The sequence below is a fragment of the Euprymna scolopes genome, chromosome 5 (assembly GCF_053919585.1).
Source record: "Euprymna scolopes isolate OS-2025 chromosome 5, ASM5391958v1, whole genome shotgun sequence".
NCBI lineage: Eukaryota > Metazoa > Mollusca > Cephalopoda > Sepiida > Sepiolidae > Euprymna > Euprymna scolopes.
This window is the reverse complement of record NC_136486.1, coordinates 75,481,704-75,504,913: the sequence shown is the minus strand read 5'-3', so window position 1 is coordinate 75,504,913 and position 23,210 is coordinate 75,481,704. Positions and strand designations below refer to the sequence as shown.

Genomic DNA, 23,210 nt, shown 5'->3' with positions numbered 1-23,210 from the left:
AAATTTAAGATACGAGAAAACTAAAAAAATTTTAATTGTAAAGATTAAATTGTTAGCAATTAAATTTGACTTCTAAATGCTTCCTTTTATGTACTGTTTCCAAGATTTGATACACTCATAGTGAGATCATCCATATTTTTGACGTGTACCACAACGGAAAAAATATAATAAAACATTATTTCAGAGGATATATACCAGATAAGATTAGAGCCGTGTCAAAAAAAAAAAAAAATTGTCCAATGTTTAAAATCTTTTAATATTAAGCTGTGAACTCTCTAATAAGCATCATCTACACATTTAGCAAATAAGTACAAAAACATACTTGAACATTTCAAAGGATTTGATCAAAAGATAGACAAGTGAATTCTAAAATATTTTCTTGATTTAATATAATTTACCAATAAATAAATTATTAGACTCGGAGAGTCAATGATAGATTTGTGAATGGGATTCCTAATGTGTAATCCTGTGACAATTAGCCATATGTTGTAAATAAGCAATCTAATAAATAAATGTGTTTTATCTGTAAGTTGACACTTAAAAGACAAAAAAAAAAATTCAAATAATTGTTTTTAGATTTGGAAATAAGGCTAAAATTTTTACAATTCTGATACCCTAAAAAGTTTCAATTTTTCTGATTTGTGATGCCAATCAATCTCCCACTAATACTAGTTAGTAGATGTAGAACAGTTGAGGTAGTAGGTTTAGTTCATAGGTGAAGGCCAATGAAAACGCGAGAACGTGGTAGGGATGAACTCAATAGAAAAGGGATAAATAAAACCTGTCCAGAGATAGAATAGTTTGGAAATCAATAAACATATCAGCATGTAATGTAAAATTAAATTTAACATGATCATCATCATGATGATGAGTCCAATATATAAACTGATAGAATGGCATCTTCTTACAAGTTGTATCGACATTTTATAAACTGATCAACATTATAAGAATTTTTTGTTTTATAATGTTCTTGTTTTTGCGCAGTGACCAACACATAGGGAGGAAGAATCACTAACCAGAATCACCACCATAAATTTTTCTTCCCAGTAGTTATGGATTGGAAAGATTAAACTATTGATTTTAAGACTTATGAAATACATTTATTTATTTTTAAATGACTAGATTAAAAAAGCTATTTAAAAAAATAAACAAAACACACAAATTGATTTCTAATTTCAAAATTCAAAAACAACGGATACAAAAAGATTTAAATAAAAGTTCAAAGAATGATCAATGTAGTGAAATTTGCTTAAAATTAAAAAAAAATATGAAAGATAGAAATAATTTTAATTTCATAAAAAACAAATATTCCTACATATTTTAGTTTTTTTGTTTTCAAAAAAATTTTAAAAATTCTAATTGAAAATTCTAATTCGGATTGAAAGATAAAATGATTTAATCTTACAATATGCATATTAAAAAGAAAATAAATTAATGAATGAAGGTTAAATTAAAGAAAAATATATGTACATATATGATGCAAATGATATTTGTAATTTTCAGGATATTTTTTTTTTTTAATTTTCATTGTCAGTTTTGTCTTCTTGAAAACTTACTATATTCCGTTCATTTTTTTTTTTTTTTGCAGGATAACTAATGATTGTTCACATTTGTAGAAGAGACACAGAGTTCTTGGAATCAGGGTTGTGGAGTCGGATTGCAAAAGTCCGACTCCGACTCCATGACTCCTATGTGGAAATCTATTCTGCAGATCCACATATCAGCCTCCCACATCTATTCAGCATGCATTTTATAATTACTTTTCACGTACATCATTTTTGATGTTTAACATTCGTATGATAAATATACTCACATACACGCTATATCAGCTTTATGTTTTTTTTTTTATTCACGTCAACTCTTAACAAGGAGGCATATCACCACTTGAGCATAAAAGACTATTTGGGACTGTATCTAGGAAAGATTAACAAGATGTTGGTTTATGTAACATTTTAACTTCTGCATATCAGTACGACCAGGGAAGCAGGTAGCAGAAAGGGAATCCCAAAGTCTAGCTGTTCGAGGGAAGAAACTATTACAACATCTAGCATCTAGGGATCTCAACAGTGAGGGAGTGAGATGTTATTGCTTAGCGAGTTTGTCGGGGATATGTATGGCGAGGGAGTACAAGTGTAACCAGTTCATCAGAACACATTCCATTAAAATATTTGTAAAACAGGCAGAGAGATGCAACATTGCGGCGATGGGACAAGGGCTGAAGCTTAGTTGATAAAGTGGGATTGATTAGATTGACAACTCCTTTTTGGAACCTACCTAAGAGGGAGAGGCTAGTGGTAGATGCACCAACTCAGATGTGGCAACAATACTCCATGCATGGGCGAATGGTGGCCTTGTAGAGGTACAGGATACTCTCAGGTGTGAATAATCTTCTAGCTCGATAGAGCGAACCTACCTTCTTTTCAGCAGTCTTTGCAATGTCCCCTATGTATTTGTTCGAGGTTATATTGCTTGCAAATGTTAGGCCGGGGGGGTTGAAGGTAGAATTCTCAGGTAGGGTGTTATTTGTCATCAATATAGGCGGTTGGAGAGGTGTCTTATAATTGTTAAAGGAGAGCAGCTTCGTTTTACTAGCATTAAATGTTACCATCCATTTGTCGCCCCATTCCAAAATATTCTAACGATTCTGCCATTGTCTTAGATTTATGTACATCCTTCTTCCCTCATGCATATTATAGAGCGTTGTATCATCAACAAATATACCCAACTCGGACTCAATATTATCAGGGAGGTCGTTTACGAATATCAGGAATAATAAAGGTTCAAGGATCTACCTCTGAGGCACTCCTGCATTAAAGTTATGCTGCTTGGATGTACGTCCGTCAATGACAACATATATGCTTCTATTATCGAATTATATTTAGTATACATGCAGTTATAACATACAATTTAATTTTCATTAGCAGCCCTTCGTGCCAGACTTTGTCAAAGGCCTTGGACAAGGGCTATAGCTGTGGCTTCGCCCACTTTATCCAGTACATCGTAAATGCGTTCAGAGATGAATGTTAAAATATCTGCAGTAGAACGACATTGCCTGAAATATAATATTTGTCAGAGAGAAGATTTGCTTTTGCGAGGTGGTGAACTAGTGCTTGATTAATTAAGATCTCAAAGATTCTAGCGAAAAGGGGAAGAAACCAATGGGGCGATAATTGAGAGGCTCTGTTCTTTCATCAGAATTCCTGTACACTGATACAACAGAGGCCATCTTCCAGCTATTAGGGAAGCAAGATTCAGCAAAGCATTTATTGTAGAGCTTGGACAGTATAGGGGCTAGCTCAGCTGAACATTTCTTAATTAGTATAGCGGGGATAAGATCAGACCTTTGAAATGTCTACGTTTTTTGTGATATTGCGGACATGAGAAGGGGTGATTTTTACATCATCTAATGTGACTTCAGTCCGCATAGTGAAATTTCGGAGGGAGTTTTTTGTTGGCTCTAAGGTGGAGTTTGACGCGAATCGCTGGGCAAGCAGTTCCGCATTCTTCATTGCCGTGAATGCAACCTTCTGGTTGTTTTTTTTTTTTTTTATATGGGGATCACCACTTATCAAGGCCCGGGAGCCCCTCGGGGATAAGGGTTATTTTGTGTATAGTAATCAATGGTATAATATCGTAGTAATAGTTGGTGTTGGAGATTTGATAAAGTGTCTTACTTAAGGGGGCGATTAATCAGGAATTTGTTTATGTTGGACTTGAAGACATCCAAGTTGTAGTCAGGTGGGAAACAGGCGAACGGAAGAGAATTCCACAGGCGTGCACTTCTCAGAAAAAAGCTATGTTCATGGAATCTACGTTTTGATTTAGGCACAGATAAAGAGTGGGGGAAATTACTGACAGTGGTTTTAGCTAGACAGGTGTTTATCATGAAGGATTGGCAAGGGGGGAGGGACCAGAGATTAGAGCTCGGACGAGCACTTGCCATGGAAATAACGATAAAAGGAAGACAACCTCGCAACATCTCTTCTGTGGGAGAGAGGTTGTAGGGAAGAGAAGAGAGCAAACCCCCACTAAGCCACAAAGTCTATTTTGTACTTTGTCAAGGCAGCATAGGCTGTTTTTGAAGCAGCAACCAAAGTGAAAAGAATGAAGGAACTGCTAGACAGACTATTCGATATATTTTCTTGTAGCTGTAAACTTCCTGTCTTGAGAGGTGATGACTTTGCAGTAAATTGCAAGACAGAATATTGTCACAGTCTGCACTTGTTCTCCTATTAAGGAGGGAAAATTAATTCTATAGATTCACCTGCAATTATATTCCTTTTTGCGGAAAATAAAATATATTGGTATTTATTATGTAATCTGCCTCTATTATTAAATATGCAAATTTTGCAATTTTCAGGTTCTGCCATTTAAAGCAATTTTTAAATTAATTGAGTGAACAACAAAAAGCCTAACATTTACTGGTCATTTGGGGAAACTTTGTATCAATAATTATCAAGATTTGCCTCAAACAGAATTCTAAAAAATTAGTGCCTCTTCCGATCATCATTATCTGACAGAAGAAACAAATAATGTAAGTGTGAAGACCAGAGGCTACTTTTTGAATACGTTGTTGGCATTTCTCAAGAAGTTTGCCTAAGTTTAGAAAATTGGGCCCTTGAATCAAGCAAGATGGCTAACATAAACCAAAAGGTTAATGTGTTTATGGACCAGAGGTGTCTATCCTCAAACACTATGATAAATTAAACATTCTGGTCAAATTTATCATCCAAGTGTATGCAGTTAGTTGGCTGAGATCAAAACCGACAATAATTTTTTTAACCAACAACAGTATATTTTAATATGATTCAGAAAACAAAACAGTTAACTGGAATCCAAATTACTGTTTCAAACAGTTCAAAATATAGTGCATTTGCACTACTTCCAAACGATTTTGTCCATTAGGTAAATAAATATTTATCCATTAAATCTTATTAGTTTTCTCAATTTACCCAAACAATTGTCAGTTTTATTCATTTACATCACAAAAATGTAAACAAATAATTGTTTTCAAGTAATTGCTTTTTGATGTTTTTCCAGAAATAGTAAACAATTTTTGAAAAAAGACTGAAAGATTACTGCTATCAATTTTACAGCCACATATTGCTCAAATTTGATTGAGTTTTCTGAAAATGTTCTATATGGGCAGGAAGCAAGAAAAAGGCACATTATTATAAAGTCATCATGCCAGCAAATTAGACTTTAATTTTCCTGAAAGGAAATTATACAGAACAATTTAGATCTATTATAACAGTTTATATTATTGCATTTAATAAAAAAATTAAAATACATGGTTCTGTAATTTGTATCATGTTGTTATATTGTGTAATACATCTCCACATATCTTTTTGAATTGTGAAATTTAAAATTTAAAAGACTTAGTTGCTAATTAGCTTTTTTTACAATTTTTGTTTAATCAGTGCAGTAAAAGTTGAGATATTTTGCTAGTTGTGATTCATAATTAAAATTATAATTCATGTATTTACTTTTCTTTCAATGTATTTCATATAAATATATTAATTTTAATTGAATTTTTTATAAAAATAGTGAAATTTCAAAGTCAGTGTTGTGAAAAATGCTATGTAAATGAACGATTTTTCTACATGATTTTTAAAATTAAATGCTCAATTTTCTGTTCAAGATGGGAATCTAATTTTTGGTATCTGTTCTTATCACATCAAATCCCAACTATCATCACCAGTGCTATGTTGATTTTCTGAAAAAAGTTGTAAATTAACCTGCCCTAGAATAACATGGGGAGTGGACTCGCCAGTTAAAATCAATTCAGATAAGAAGGGGAGTTTAGAAATGTGGCTAAAAATAATTATAAATACATTTAAAAATATGAAGTAATTTTATAGAATAAGTTAAGATAACAAAAGGGTAAAAAATTTACAATCAAATCTTATTATGCTATCAGTTCAAAAGGGACAATATTTCGGGATAGGGAAACCTCTTCAGGCCATGGCATTTCAAAGCCAAACGTTTCTCATCAGAAGAAGACATATTATACAGAGAAGAATTTTTTTAAAAGATAGTATTGCCTTTATGGAAAGAGGATCAAAGAAGGACAGGAAGCTGTACTGAGACTGAAACTAGGACTGCTAGCAACCACTGTAAAAGAGTGATAAAGAATGCGAGAGAGTTTATGCTCAGTTTGTTAAGTCCAAAGTAGCTGAGCAGTGGCTTGGTTCCCACCAGTTTTGGTAAATAGAAAACAGGATCCTGAACAGAAGCATGTGCTCAATCCCAACCATCATCAATGGATCTGAGGTAATCTCGTCAGCATCAGACAAAGTCAAATTCTTTGCCAAGGACAACTAATTATACCCTATACAACCAAGGCCGTCAACCCCTCATATTTCCTCTTGTATCAGAAAACACACTATGCAACATACAAATATCTGTGCGTGATGTTGCCAAACTAATCAAAAACCTTGATTCCAATAAAGCAACTGACCCTGATGGCATTTCAGTTATAGTGCTGAAAAAGCTTCAACCAGAACTAATTCCCATACTTACAAAGCATTTTAAGCATTGTCTTAAAGAATTGCTTCCCAACACCATGGAAAACCTCATCAGTGTGCCCTGCATTTATAAATTCAGGTGAGTGGTCATCTTCCTCTCAGTACAGACCAATAAGTCTCCTGTGCGTCATGAGTAAGTTGCTGAAATCTGTGTTAAATGGAGAAGTAGTTAACCATCTCGGCAAAAGTAACCTTAGTGACATGCAATATGGTTTCCGTTCTGTTAGATCTACAGCAGATGTGGTAATAGTTATATCGCATAGGATTAGCGAATCTCTCAACAGAGGCTTCCTTTCTAGGGCAATTGCTCCTGGCATATCAAAGACCTTTTATAGAGTATGGCATAAATGCCTATTTCACAAGATCTCCAGCTACGGTATAGCTGGAAAGTTTTCTCAATTATTAAATCATTTCTCTCTGATAGGTTCATAAGAGTAGTGGTTGATGGGAAGAAATCAGGACCTCACAGTATTAATTTCAGAGTCCCTCAGAGGCCCATCCTGGGCCCAAATCACTTCCTGATTTACATCAATGATCTTCCAAATCACATTCTAAGATAATTTGTAGACATTTATGATGATGAAACAACCATCTATGGCAGCACATCAAAGGCTGTAAATGTTCACGTTCTCTCTGATTCCCTCTCCTCTGATCTGGAGCATGTGGTGCAATGAGGATTAATGATTAATTTTAATGCATCTAAAATCAAGATCCTATCTTTACATCATCAAGCCCTGATCCCCTATTTGGCATCAATTGAAATGAATGGCTCTCGTCTTGGGGAGCCTCCATGTTTTGACAAGCTTCTGAGCTTGACCTTTACTCCTGATCTAAGATGGAACACATACATCAAATCTGTTGCCAAGGTTGCTGGAAAAATGGTAGATATCTCACTGGTGATGCAATTCTCTACCTCTATAAGAGCCAGGTACATCCAAAGATGGAATTCTGTTGACACATCTGGGAAGGAGCTGCTAAAAAGATTTATCCTGCCTTGACAGAGTTCAAAATAGACTTTGTAGACTAGTGGGATGGGGGGGTGGGGATGCCCTTTTCTCTTCTCTGCAACCTCTTTTCCACGGAAGAGACACTGCGAACCTGTCTCTGCTTAATCGGTATTTTCATGGCAGATGCTAGTCTGGGATCTATAATCTATGCCCTTCCCCATTGCCAAACGTTTACAAAAAAACACTTGTCTAGCTGAAAACACTATCAATAATTTCCCCCACTCTTTATCTGTACCTAAACCTAAATGTAGATTCCATGAACAAAGCTTCTTTCTTAGAACTGCATGCCTGTGGAACTCTCTTCCATTTGCAGCTTTTCAGCTGAATACAATTTGGTCGTATTCAAGTCCAGCAAAAACAAATTCTTGATGAGCCATTCCCCTTAAGTAATCCAATTTTACAAATTTCCACTAACAATTACTACGATATTATCCCATTAATTCTGTACACTCTTTAAAAAAAAAGGGAAAAGCTATAAAGGCTATAGTTTCACGAGTTGCTTCTTATTGATTTATGCCCATTTGGGGGGGGGGGGGGATATAAGAGTGTAATTCCGGATCAATCCCGGACTAATTCAATTGCCAAATTCTAGTAGATTCAGGAACTGGATAACAATCAGATTTTTATCGAATGTAATCCACAGTGATTTTACTCAAATACAGAATTTTCATTGATCCTATGTGACGTCACAACCAACACAAAAATAGCTGTCAGGATTTGCAGTGATGCGATAGACCAAAATATCTTGATTACAGTACAGTACAAAATATATCTCCAAAAATAAAAGCAAAACCATACAAAAACTGCTAAATTGTGCAAACTACTGCTTAAGAAGCAATTAAGTTATTGCTTATTCACCAACTCTGTTTTCCTGCTCTTATTTACTTATACTGCTTCCCTCTTTTTGGAAATCATAATTTATCATTCTATGACTAAAGTGTAATGTTTAAATATAAGACCTATACAGGCCACATGTATATTGTTACTGATGTTTGTTACTAAAATAATTGGCACAAATGTTATTTCTAAATGTTCGCTTTGAAGCGATAATACTTGTCTCCAAGACGCCTTCATTGCATGATAAATATTAAAAATTCTTATACTCCTACATCTTCCCCAAATTTCGGTATATCTATATATCTGTATATTAATGCTGTATTCTTGTAAGCATATCATCTCTCCTGTTCCAACTGGACAAAAAAACCAATTGCTCTTCTCCCCAAGTTGATATAAAATCACATACTTTGCACGTACCTTGAGAGGGGGGGGGGTTACCTTCCAGTCCTAAACTTTAGTAGGCTTACCCTTTAAAAATGGATAAATACTAAACATCTATAGATTTCTATTACTAAGGCATGCATTAGCTTAACCTATATTCATACTCTATACAATATCTATAAATAGCTACCTATTAGCCACAGTTTGTGCCCAGATTATAAGTGATCTATATTAAGTAGAAACTATATCTTTTTTTCTTTTAGATGGGATGAAGTACTGGTCATTATCTTTACATGAAAGCTAACACTTAAAGCACATTTAGCACCCTAACCCTTATAATATAATTTCCAATTAGTCACTAATCCACAAACTATATGTGATCTTTTAACTCTAGTAGATATTAACCTTAAATCTACACCCCATACTCATAGATACCTCCTTTCAAAACATAATCACATATTCTCATTTTAATTCTATTCTGAGGAGTGTAACTTCAAAGCAGATACTAATTCTTTGATACTAACTCTATTAATAAAAACTATCACTTCAGGGGCATAGAAATACCTGGCGTTGAAACAAGGCGCAGGGAAAACCCTTTTGGTGCTGATGGACTCATAGATCTGGTCAGGTCATCTATCTAGAAGGAAAACAGATTTATAAGCCTGTGCCACTGATCTCATACGTCTTCGCACCAAACGGGGGAGGGAGGCCTCCCCAGTCCTTGACGACAATATTCCTAGAGCTGGTGACTTGATCAAATCACAGGTTTGCGAACCTAAACTGCTTAAGGAGTAGATAGGCTCTGCCTATCGCCCAGCTTCCATACTCCTTCTTTGCCTATTAGTCAGGAGCAGAGGTGCGGCCGCAGGGACTCATTAGAAATGTCCAGTGCTTAGCCTTGTTTCCTGACTAGGGCAATGAATGCTGTCCCCGACATTTGCATCATTCCTTTTCCCTATAGATGGACATCTTCGGGGTGATTGTTCACCATATATGCTAACATGATTGGACTGCTGTTAGACAGGTTTGAGGGTACAGTTAAAGAGTTGCTGGTTGCTGTTTCCGAATGACAGTACAGAAGGCTTAACTCTTTGGTAGCGCTTAGAGCGGGTGTTCTATAATCAGTTAAATAATATCGGGATGTTTGTAGTGCAATGTTGTGCATGGAAAGGGACCCTACACTCATCTCTGGTGGGCATTCCTGAGGCCACATTCCTGTAGATGAGGAGCCGGCTGATGGTCTACTTGTGTTGCATGATGGTGGCTATGCACATCCGTTTTGCATAGCACCTCAGCCTAGATCTTAAACTATAAAATAAAATAACAGCTCAATCAAACAAAAAAAAAAAAAACGTTCAAACACACTCAAGGAATTCCCCTCCTCCCTTTAGGCTTGCAAATATTTATGGACTTAGAGCTAACTTAGATGATGTCGAATCATTTCTCCTAGCAAACTCCTCAGATATTTTAGCACTAAGTGAAACTAACTTGCACTCCTCCATCCCACCTGACCACTTTAACTTGTCTGGGTATCTTCCACTTTGTCGTAAAACTCTGACACATGCACGGACTTGGAGTCTATATTCGTAACACTCTCCCCATGTCTAGGGAATCTAAACAAGAATCAGGTGACCAGGCCTTCATGTGCTTTAAATAAACTTTACAACATAACGTTAGCTGTATTTTCTTTATCGCACTCCATCAACCCAGGACTGTACTATAATCAATCATGTCTTAGCCAGCATACTTGTAGCACTCTCGCTTGACACTAGCGCCCAAATATATGTATTTAGTGACTTTAAAACCCACCACAGAAATGGACTTGGCTCCTCTTAGTCCACTGACATAGCTGATAGCGTCATCAATAACTTTTCTATATCCCATTTCTTGACACAGTAACATTTCGGACCTATCTCCCAGAACGTTAGGACTAGCAAACCTCAATACTGGATCTATTTCTGACAACAGTTCCCGAGGATTGTGTAACAAATACTCATTGCCCACTCGGGAATACTGCTCATGCTGTGATAATGATTGACATCACTCTAACCTGTTGACCCCAAGTTGAAGAACCATTGCTCAAAACGCCAAAGTACTACAATAAGGCTGACTGGGATGCCATTAGAGATCACATCAGAGACGTCCCATGGGGAAATTTCTTTTCTCTTTCTGCAGAACAGTGCGTTAATGAGACTACTGAATGGTTCAAAGTAGCAATTGAAGCACATGTGCCCACATGGAAGTTCTATAGCAAATTCCACTCTTCCCAATGGTTTACTTCTACTTGCGCAGCAGCCATTGCTCAGAGGCAACATGCATACAGTAGATTTATCCAACATAAGTCCTGTACAAAAAGACAAAAGTTTATAGAAGCTAGAAGTAATTGTAAGAAAGAAGTAGTGACAGCTAAGAGTGGATATACTGATGCCACTAGGAAAAACATTGAAGTGCAGAAATTAGGAACTCGTGATTTCTGGAACATATATAATAGTGTAGTAAATAATGGGCAATCAACAATACCACTATCCAACAATCATGAGGTTGTTTGCACAGCATCTGAGAAACCTAACATGCTTGCCCATCAGTTTGCCTTAAACTCTACCTTGGACCCAGCAAACCATTCCCTCCCTGATATTTCTCGGTAGGCAGAACCCACACAAGATGACCTGAAAATCACCCCTTCTCAAGTACATGATATCATAAAAAACCTAGACACCTGAAAAGCATGTGCTATTAAAAAAATGGTCCACTGAGCTTGTTCCAGTTCTCTCTAAACTCTTTAATAAATGTCTTAACGAATCTTGCTTTCCTAACTGCTGGAAAACTGCTTCTATGGTACAAGTTTACAAAATCTCTGGCGAAAGAACTGACTTATTAAATTCTCACCCAATTGCCTCCCTCCCTTCTTTTCGCCAAAATATTTGAGTCCATAATTAATCAAGCTCTAGCCCACCACCTTACAGCTGCTAAACTTCTGTCTACCACTCAATATGGATTTAGACAAACCAATTCTACTTCAGATATTCCAACTGTAATCTCTGAACATATATACCAAGCACTGGATAAGGCAGAGGAAGGGAGGGTAGTAATCGTAGATACATCTAAGGCTTTTCACAGGGTATGGCACGATAGTCTTCTCATGAAAATAGAATCCTATGGTATTACTGGATGAATACTTAACACAATTAAATCCTTAAATGAGAGGAGAATCCAGGTTGTCCTCAATGGGCATATGTCCAAACAATACGATATAAATGCGGGTGTACCTCAGGGATCGATCTTTGGTCCTTTATTATTTCTGATATTCATAAATGACTTACCTGATAAAATTGTCTCGGGTATATTTGCCGATGACACCACGCCCTATAGCAGGCACATGGGGAAAACTAATAAGCACATATCTAAGATAATAGCAGAAACTCTAGAAGACCTTCAGTCTAGTGGAATGGACTCAAAAATGGACGGTAATGTTAAACGCTGCCAAGACAAAGCTTGTTTCCTTTAATAATTACATGACACCTTATCAACCACCAATAACTATGGCTAAAAATACATTACCTGAAAGTACTTCATTCAAACTCCTCGGCTTAACATTCACAGGGAGCATGAGTTAGAAAAGATTCATCAAGAGCATCGACAAGGCTGCTGCAAAGAAGGTGGGTTCTCTACCGTGCTAGAAAGTTACTTATGCTTGAAAGTACTCTGTACCTCTATAAGACCACCATTCGCCCATGTATAGAGTATTGTTGTCACATTTGGGCTGGTGCATCTGCTACTAATCTCTCGCTTCTGGACAGTGTTCAAAAGAGAGTTAACAACCTGATATGGCCTGAAATGTTATCCAAGCTTTAACTTCTGTCCCACCGACGAAATGTTGCATCCTGCTGCCTGTTTTACAAGTATTTTACTGGTGGATGCTCTGACGAACTACAAGCCCTTGTACACCTCAATGTATATACCCCATCAAACCCGACAAGCAGCAAAGTCCCACCCCTACACAGTGGAGATCCCTAGATGCAAGAAAGCCTTGTACTCTAATAGCTTTTTCCCTAGAATTGCTAGACTTTGGAATTCTCTTCCGGGTTCTTGCTTCCCCAATTATACTGACATGCAAATGTTCAAGTGTAATGTGAACAGACACCTTGCTGCTAAACTCCCTACATAGTACCCCTGCAACTTAGGTCCCTGATAGTAGCCCAGTACATCAAAGTGGCAATGTGCCTTGTTTAGGGTAAAAATGTAATAAAACAAAAAAAAACAAAAAACGGTAAAACCAAACAGGAAAACCATGTAAAAAAATAAACTGATTGGACTTAAGGAGTCGGACAAAAATTTCCGACACTGACTCCTAGTACTTTTACAAATCCGACTCCAACACCCGGCTTAGAATCCCCGCCAGACGGACAATTAAAAAGATTTCAGACTTCTTCAGTGTCAGCCAGAGGATAGTAGAAAAGATTAGAAAGGAATTAAAAGATTCCAGATTGAATTAAGAGCTAATAGCAGAGAGAATAATACATAAGTGATAATCTGACATCATCAGAACACCGGACTTCATAATTATATTTAGTGAAGATGACATGTTATGCCACTCTTTACCAGAGGGCCTCAGACTGAATCTGCATTCTGTATGAGATAGTAAAGTCCTAGATAAAATATGTCAGCAGGAGTCAATAGCCCGTCAACTGGAAAACATAAAACTAGTTGAAAAAGTACAGGCCACAACTCAATATTTGGCCTCCAAATTTACCTGTCTGTAACCTGATGACTTCTTTCTGTAAGGCATGATAAAATGAAACATATTAAATTGCGACATTAAGGACAACCTAAAGAGCACGATCACCAGAGATCTATTTTGGATATCTCGGTCAGAGATAGTAACGAAAGCTGTCATCAAAGCGAAAGGGCAGTTTATTGAGTGAACAATGAAAGATCAAACAATGAAGATAAAATGACCCAAGTTTGGTAAATAAATCTCAAAAAATGAAATGACATTTTTTAGCTAAATGGTGAAAAAATATTGTCTGCACTAAGTGTATGCAATATAAATATGATGAAAATGCAGAAAGTACATTAGAATTTTTCATTAAAAAAGAAAACATTTTTGTAGTGAATTTTGTTTCTATTTCTTTTTTTTAAAAGAAACTTTTGGGAAACAACTTACCTGGTGCACAGGGATGTTGAGAAATGTACAACTGACGCAAACTCAAAGCCCAAGCAAAAGAAGCCACAGCTTTTATTCCTGGATGACTCCAAGGTTGGCCCGACACAAGGATTTGATGAATACTTCGAACATATTTCTCACTGTTCACCATAGGCAATTTTTGGATAATTTCTAATAGAAATAGAAATGAATAATTCGTATAACACATGAATGTAGGAAGAACAATTTTTGATCATTTTCTATGGTGGATTCCATAAATGGAAGGATGGAGTTCATGTGGTCCAGCAATGCTTGAACATCTTTCTGTCCTGATGAGATCAAAGTATGATATATAATCAAAGAAGTCATTACAATGCAATTTTTGAAATTTTTTTTAATCTAAATTTTTAAATCGCCAGAAACATTAAGAATTGTTGCATTTTCTATGTACAAGATACTTGGTAAAAATGAAAAATGGCATCCTCTCCAAGTTATATAGGGAACTGAAACATAGCAAACACCTGAAATACAAGCAACAGAGACATTTTAAGGAGAAAATCAAACTGAAAACCCATAGTATTAACATAGAGAGGATATCTTCAAAGTAACAGGTTTGGGAAAAGCATACCTATTATAGCTAACATACTGAGTACTCCATCTGGAAACATGTTTTACAAAAGTGACCAGTGCTAACATTATAAACACATTTCAGCAAAGGACACATAAAAATTGGGGCTACTGAATGATCTGTATGCCAAATATTGAAATATTGTAAAGATGACCTTTTTCTACCATGAAATGCATATACCCAACCCTAACTGGTTAAGTTTCACATTTATACATAACTAGCGGGGGTACCCGGCATTGCCCGGGTGTTTGGAGGTGTGTGTGCTGTTAAATAAAAAAGAAACCGGGGGGGGGGGGGGGGGGGGATCGAACCCGAAGCCCTGAGGCAAAGTTTGAACATACAATCGGCCAGCCAGAATGAGTTACTGAAAGACGTTTGACTTTATTTAAGTAAGAACCAAATTGACATGTGCGCGCACGGAAGTTGTAGAGCGTTACGATGACGACGACGTAAGCAATAGCTATTCAGCAAATGAGGTTATGACCAGGTTTGTTTGTTTGTTATAAACAAAGTAAAAAAAGAAAACGTAAAAACGAACGTTAAAACTTAAGCAGGGGGTGGGAGGGTAATCAAAACATCGAGAAAAAAACACAAAAAAAATAACGTAAAGAAAACGAACGATGTTAAATGTAAAAATCGAAAAAACAAAAAAGAAAAACGAACACGTGCCGTCTGTTTCGATATTAAAATTTTAAAAATCGGTGAGTACCCGGGTGTTCTTGGGTGTGTGGTCGGGGGTGGATAAGCGAAGTAAAAAAAAAACAGAAAAACGAACGTTACGTGAAAAATGGCTTAAATAACACTGGTTCAATATTTAAATTTAAAAAAAATCGAAAAAAAAAGAAATAAAAAAAGACATCTCACACCACGATTCAAACCCAAAACGTTTAGATAACGAACCAACGCGCTAACTAACTGAGTTAACGCGACGTACATGAAATTTAGTCAGTTTTTCAACTATTTAAAGTAAATCAGGTCATGACGTCAAGAACCGGTCGTTGTCACGAGAGGACCGTTTTTGGTGATTCCCCCCCCCCCCTGTCTAAAATTGTCGATTTCGGGGTGAAAAAAATGAATGTTTTTGGCCAATTTTTCGATATTTTTCGAGCGAAGGATGGACATTCAATATGATACCGAGTTTGTGAATTTTCGTTTTGTGTGTCAAAAGTTGTTAGTGGACACACAAACACATATTTTCACTTTTATACTTATAGACTAGCGGGGTTACTCGGCATTGCTCGGGGACGTATAAACAATGAAAAAATTGAATTTGGTTTTGTAATATATTTGTTATTCTTATAAGAGAGGAATTTTGTATGTTTATGTATCATTTGTTTATTTCGAACAAAAGAATAATTTACCTATATAAGACGGGTATGATGGGTATTACACATATGAAATAATTGTATCTTACCTAGGGTAGGTCATTTATAGCATGTATATGAAAGGACGGGTAATATACACCACGTCTCATACAATCCCAAGCGATGCCAGGCATTTTACTAATATATATTCTCGCCTATTTCATTCAATCCTGGCCAACGCTGGGTGTTTTGCTATTATATATCTCAATCAATCTCATTAAATCCTGGGTGACGCAAGGTATTCTGTTAGTATATATTTCAATCAATCTAATTCAATCCAAGACAACGCCAAGTATTCTGCTAGTATATATTTGCATCTATCTCATTACATCCCAGGCGACCGTGTATTGTGCTTGCATACATTTGCATGTATCTCATTGAATCCAGGGTGACTCTGGGTAATCTGTAATCTGATAATATGTGGATGTATTTCATTGAATCTCATAATTCTTGGATTGTTAAAAATTTTGACAGTTTAACCCACATTATCGCTCACCTGCCTAAAATAATAACTTTGAGACATTGTCTTGACTGGTTTTTCATTACAAACACATCATCCAAATAACTCACATTTAATCATTTTTTATAATTTTTGGATATGTTACTAATTTCAACAACCATGTCACATGATTTAACTTACATTATCGCCTCCGCTCTTACTAAAATAAAAACATTGATACATAGGCTATGGTATGTTACTAATTTCTGCTATCATTTTTCATGAGTAAATCCACATTATCGCCCCCTTCTATCACTAAAATAATAACTTTTAGACATTGTATGGCTGGTTATTTCATTACAAACCCACCAACAAAGTAAGTCACATTATATCATTTTTCATAATTCTTGGATATGTTACTAATTTCAACACTTATTTTTAATGAAGTATCCAAAATAATCGCGCGACCTCTTACTAAAATAATAACTTCCATAAATTGTCTGGTCTGTCAACTTCATTACGAATACATCAATCAAATAACTCACATTTCATCATTTTTCATTATTTTTGGATATGTTGCTAATTTCAAACGTCATTTTTTCTAAGTTCAATCACATAATCCCTCTTCCCTTACTAAAATAATACCTTTGAGACATTTCTGGGCTGTTCATTTCATTACAAACACATCAATAAAATACCTCACATTTCATCATGTTTTATAATTCTTGGATATGTTATGAATTTTGACAATCAAATTTAATGAGTGCGCACATCTAATTGCCCAATTCTTACTGAAATCATAAATTTGCTACATTGACTGGGCTGTTTATTTCATTATAAACACACCAATCAAATAACTCACATTTTATCATTTTTCATAATTCTTGGATATGTTACTAATTTCAAAAATCATTTTCCATGATTTAACACACATAATCGCCCCTCTCTTACTAAAATAACAACAATGCGACATTGTCTAGGGTGTCTATTTCGTTACTAATTTCGACAATCATTTTTCATGAGTTAACCCACATAATCCCCTTCCTCTTACTAAATTAATACATTTGAAACATTGTCTGTGCTGGTAATTTCATTACAAACACACCAATCACATAACTCACATTTCATACGTTTTCACTTTTCTTGGATATGTTACTAATTTCTACAATCATTTTTAATGATGTAACCCACATAATCGACCCCCTCTTAAAAAAATATTAACTTTAAGACTATACTTGGGCTGTTCATTTCATTATAAACACACCAATCCAATAACTTACATTTAATCACTATTCATAATTCTTGGATATGTTACTAATTTCGACAATCGTTTTTATAATTTAACCACATAATATCCTTTCCTTTTACTAAAATAGTTACTTTGTGACATTGTTTGGCATGTTATTTTCATTACAAACACACCACAAAATAACTTGCATTCCACCACTTTTCATAATTCTTGGATATGTTACTAATTTGGGCAATAATTTTTCATGATTTTACGATATAATCACACCATCTTCCTATATGGGGTATTCTGTTAGCACAAATATTCACCTATCTGATCCGATTCCAGGTATACTCCTAGGAAACATCCCATCTATTACATCCAATCCCAGGCAACGTCGGGTATTTTGCTAGTACATATATCCAACTTTCTTATACAATCCCCGGGAACGCTGAGTATTATGCTAGTACAAATATCCAGCTATGAAGTCATATCCAAGAGCGTTCACTGGCATAATATTACATTGATTGCATATTAATCTAATGGTATTCGACAATAAGGCTACATCCAAGGAAGGTCACTTGCATATTACAACAATGATTGCATATTAATCTGATGGTATTTGAAAATGAAACTACATCAAAGGGAGGTCACTTGTGTAATCTAATGGTATTCGACAATGAAGTTACATCCAAAGGAGGTCAATTTTTTTTTTTTATTACATTTTCACCCCAAACAAGGCACATTGCCACTTTGGTGTAGGGGGCTACTATCAGGGTCAGCAACTACTGGGGTACTATGTAGGGATTTGGGCAGCAAGATGTCGTTCACGTTGCACTTGAACTTCTGCATGTCAGTACAGTTGGGGAAGCAGGATCCTGGAATGGAATTCCAGAGTCTAGCGGTTCTGGGGAAGAAACTATTGGAGTAGAAAGATCTTTTACATCTAGGGATCTCTACTGTGTGGGGGTGGGATTTAGCTGCCTGTCGGGTTTGTCGAGGGTGTCTGCGTCGTGAGGGCACAAGTGTCTGAGTTCGTCAGAGCATTCACCATTGAAATACTTGTAGAACAAGCAGAGGGATGCAACGTTTTGTCGATGGGACAGAGGCTGAAGCTTAGATGCCAGTTCAGGGCCTATCAGATTGGCGACTCTTTTTTGAACCTTGTCTAGGAGCGAGAGACTAGTAGTAGACGCACCAGCCCAGATGTGACAATACTCCATACATGGGCGAATGGTGGCCTTATAGAGATACAGGATACTTTCAGGTGTCATTAGTTTTCTAACACGGTAGACTACCTCTTTTGCAGCGGCCCTGGCAATGTTTTCAATATAATTGTTCCAGCTCATGTTTCCTGTGAACGTTAGGCCAAGCAGTTTGAAAGATGTACTCTCAGACAGGGAGACAACAGAAGGTCCGGTACAACAAGCTGAGGAGCCTTGTGTACATCGGAGGTGACAACGTCGCGGATCCTACCAAATTCAAGGACGCTCCCTTGTTTACCACTTTCATTAGGGTCAACAAGGACTGTAGAACTCAAGCCCTCTGGGCAATGATTGATGCAGCAAAGGATGCGATCCCAGCAGCTGGTGGACCATCCTTCATTGAACAATTTTTTCTTCAAGTGTGAGGGCAGAATCCCCATGTACATTCACCCCTAATTCTATAGGGCACTCAAACTAACCTTCCCATGGATGTAGAGGGCATGGCCAAGGATGGAGTACCCTCAACAGACCTACTTACCGGCAGCCTCGGGCAGGCCTGCCACATCCTTACTGCCAAAGATTTCAGACCCGTCTGTGACACTGAGTAAGGTAAGTGAACATGGCTTTGAACTTGGCTACATTTAATGTGAGGGGCATCAGGTGTCGAAGCAAGGCCTCGCGCGTTGTAAGAGACTTGGTGTCCCTCAAGTTAGATATTGCCGCTATCCAGGAGATCCACTTTGTTTGTGACGAGGATTGTCAGGTGCTGGTAAACGACTATGATGTTTACTCAGCATACGGCAATACTTATAGTCGTTGCTAGTGAGTCGCACCCTGTCAGCGTCGGTGAATGTTGTTCACACAGGCGAGCGATCATTATTGATGCTGCCGTTAATTGCAGTGTTTTTCGGATTGTCGCAGTTTATGCTCCCAATTCTCATGGAGAGAGGGTGTCTTTTTTTTGACGGTTGGAGGGCTACTTAGCGGATCCGGATCGGTTAGTGTTAATGGGTGATTGGAATGCAATCCTTGATTCCAAAATAGATAAGGTCGGGGGGGACTAGTGGGTCGGTGTGGTATGACAACAGTCTGTCTGACCTGATGGCTCCATGCGACCTCGTCGACAGATTTCGTCTGAATTAACCGGGGCGGGAGATGTGGACGTGGCATTCTGTAGTGCCTTCCCATCCGAGTACTTACTTGGATCGAATGTTAGTTAGAAGAGGCGACGTAAACTTTCTATACTGCCCCACGTTCCACTCGGACCAAAAACTCGTTATGGCCCGTTTGAACTTAAGTGCTAGGCCTAAACTAGCCGGATACTGGAAGTTTAACAGCACCTTGTTGGAGTTGGAGGACTACCAGTTGAAGGTTACCAAATTAATTCAGCGGGCTTTAGTGGGGGGCAGTTATAGGGAGTAAGTGGTGGGTTAGTCTTAAGGGCAAAATTAGACGATTCTCTGTCCAGTACAGCTAACACCTCACGTTAGATAAGGCTAAGGCAAAGAAGCGTACAGAGGATAAGCTGATTCGGGCGGTGCAGGGGGCGGACTCCCTAGAGATAGCACTAGCTAAACAGGACCTCCCAAGAAGAGCGGCTGACACCCGAAGGCTACAGAGAACTGTTTTCCTCGACTTATAAGGAGTACACACAATGGGAACATCATCCTTCCACGTCCCAAACAAGTCGAGGAATTGGAAAAACGGGTTCTCTCCCTGGTCACTTCAGACCTCAGAACCAGGAGCCTCACGGGAGTCAGCAAGGAGACAATGATTAAACTCCTTCTGGACCAAAAAATTCTGGCTAAATACGTCTGCAGAAGGAGTTATGCAATATGGGACATGCTGCTCCCCAGCCAAGAAGAAGCTGCAAGACTGTCCAGGATGGATCGTAACTGGAAAAACATCCGTATTCAGCCAGAGTACCTGAACAAAAGAAGAGCTAATGTCACCGTTAGTGAACGTGACATGTCACATAGGGGCCAAACAACTGGGAGCCATACTCAGCCAGTACGGTGACATGGAGGCGGTAACCCTGGTCAAGGGCCAACGCAACGTATTGACCGGGGATTACAAAGTACGGATGGTCTTGAACAGAGCTGAATTCGACAAAATTCTGGCGATGCTCAAGTTCGAAAAGTGGACAATGGTGGTGATTGTGGAGGGAAGAAAGCCACAGTGCTGGCATTGTCAGAAACAAGGACACATGGCCAAGGACTGCCCAAAAAGAGCCCGGCCAAAGCCCCAGAAAAATACATCAGCCAAGGCGACGACTGAGGCAGTCCCAACATGTAGAAAAAGGGCCAGCTAAGTAACTTAGATTGGACCTTTCGGGCCCAAAATTCAATATTGTCGTCCGGAGAGTGGGGCTTTTATATGAGACCAAATTTGTGAATTTTTGTTCTGTCTGTCAAAAGATTTTAGCAGAAATACATACATACACACATTTTACTTTTATATATATAGACTAGCTAGGGGTACCCGGCGTTGCCCGGGTGTTTGGAGGTGTGTGTGTCGGGGTGGGGGGTGGGGGATAAAAAATAAATGTTTTAGTAGGTATGAGGATCGAACCTGAACCGTTGAGGCAAAGTTCGAAATTAAAGTGTGAAAAAAAAAAGAGTGCGACGGTTTTAATCATTGGGCCACGAGATGCTAACAGAAACACGTTTGAATTTATTTAATTTCTTGGATTTGGCAGGTGCACGTTTTAATGACTTAATGAGGTCAAGTTTGACTGCGGGATAGTATTTCATTTTTTGTATTTTACGGAGATGTTGGTGGGAGGGAGGGGACCAGCTCCCGTTGTCCAAATTGAATAGCAATTGTTTGATATATGGAAAATATTTCCACATTGATCAAAGCTGATTGCTTTTGGACATTTCCACCGATAGACAGAAAATACCGCCAGAATTAGTGTCGCTTTTAAGACTAATCTACATGTGGCGAGCGACAAATGTTGAATAATTTATGTTCCTGAAGTCGAGCAAATTAAATAGACAGGCGAGCTCCGTTTTTTAACTCTGAGATATTACGATTTACATGTGATATAAACAGTTTTAAGAAGTTGTGAACCGACTGACCGCTTCTCTGAAAAAAGCCTTTTGTAGACATACAGAAAAAGCGAACACACATACTCACATACATTTTCGCTTTGATATTTATAGAGGACATTGATAAACTGTGATAACACTATAAAGAACATTTCAGATTAGTTTTATTACTGAAATTTAGTAAGCAAGTTATTTTGTGACAATAACATTCAATCTGATTTCAAACTGTTACGAGATAATTAAGTACTCGATTTTACTTTTAAAGTTTCAAAGAAATTAAAATTCTTATTCAAACATCGAAAATGACAAACCTTCTTTATCTTCATGTTCTAGAAGTCTGTTATCAAAACAATATAAGAGTGTGATGAGAAGACACAAGGATGCTGGTTCCAACGTGCCATCAGGGTTCCATTTACAATCTTCTTTTAGGAAAGTAATCAATCGTAAAGTATCAGCCTCATTCAAAGGTTGCTGGGCAGCCATAGAAAAAATGCACTCTGCTAAAGTTAGACGTATCTCTTTGTATAAATCAATCACCTGCAAAATGTAAAAAATATAATTTTTATTTGTTGCACGGCAAGTTAATAACTTATTCTTAGGTTTTCTTAATGAAAAAGATTAGTTGTTATACATAGACATGTCAGTTCTTTGTGTAAAACTTTTTGTTTCATGTTTTAATTAACTTTCTCAAACTTAAACAACAATCTTTTGTAATATTTTTTAATATATTTTTGTAATTAATAGATATAATGATTTAAATTTTTTAATGGAAAATCTTATTCTGGGGTCAAACCAGTATATATACCTATTCTATGATTTACTTATGTTTGCAAAGATATGACATTTGATTGACATCAGATATGTTCACATAAAAAACACCCGTCTATCAGAAAACACTAGCACCAATTTCCCCCACTCTTATCTGTGCCTAAACCTCAACGTAGATTCCATAAGCAAAGCTTCTTTCTTAGAACTGAACGCCTATGGAATAGTCTTCTTTCCTGCTTTGCAGCTGACTACAATATGGTTGTCTTCAAGTCTAACATAAACCAGTTTTTGATGAGCCGTTCCATATGTTAACAAATTTACCGAATTTCCATTACAAACGATTACTATATTGTCCAATTTTTACTGTACACTCTTTAACCCTTATCTTCGAGTGGCCTCTTGGCCTTGATAAGTGGTGATGCCTATGTAAAAATAAAATAAAATAAAAATAATTAAAAAAAACAAACTACATGCTAATTTTTCTTTCAGCTGCAGGAATAAGTGAGATGCTAAATTTACAGCCAAATGGAACAAACTGAATAAGCATCTTCTTCCAACTAGACTACTTTTTGCTCTAGCTTTCCTCATACAGCTTTGTTAATTTGCAATTAAAAAAAAAATGAACTACTTGAC

The 23,210-nt window shown here is 37.0% G+C and overlaps 1 protein-coding gene across 2 annotated transcripts in view; it reads right to left on the bottom strand.

Moving 5' to 3' along the window:
• Positions 1–23,210, bottom strand: part of LOC145276857 (nuclear pore complex protein Nup205-like) — a 393,804-nt gene that overhangs the window by 152,860 nt on the left and 217,734 nt on the right. For both annotated transcript variants that reach the window (XM_080128250.1, XM_080128251.1), the window contains exons 6-7: positions 22,121–22,346; positions 13,917–14,087 (exon numbers count right to left, since the gene is read on the bottom strand). In XM_080128250.1, the coding sequence (XP_079984376.1) occupies positions 13,917–14,087; positions 22,121–22,346 (397 nt within the window). The remainder of the gene's footprint in view (positions 1–13,916; positions 14,088–22,120; positions 22,347–23,210) is intronic.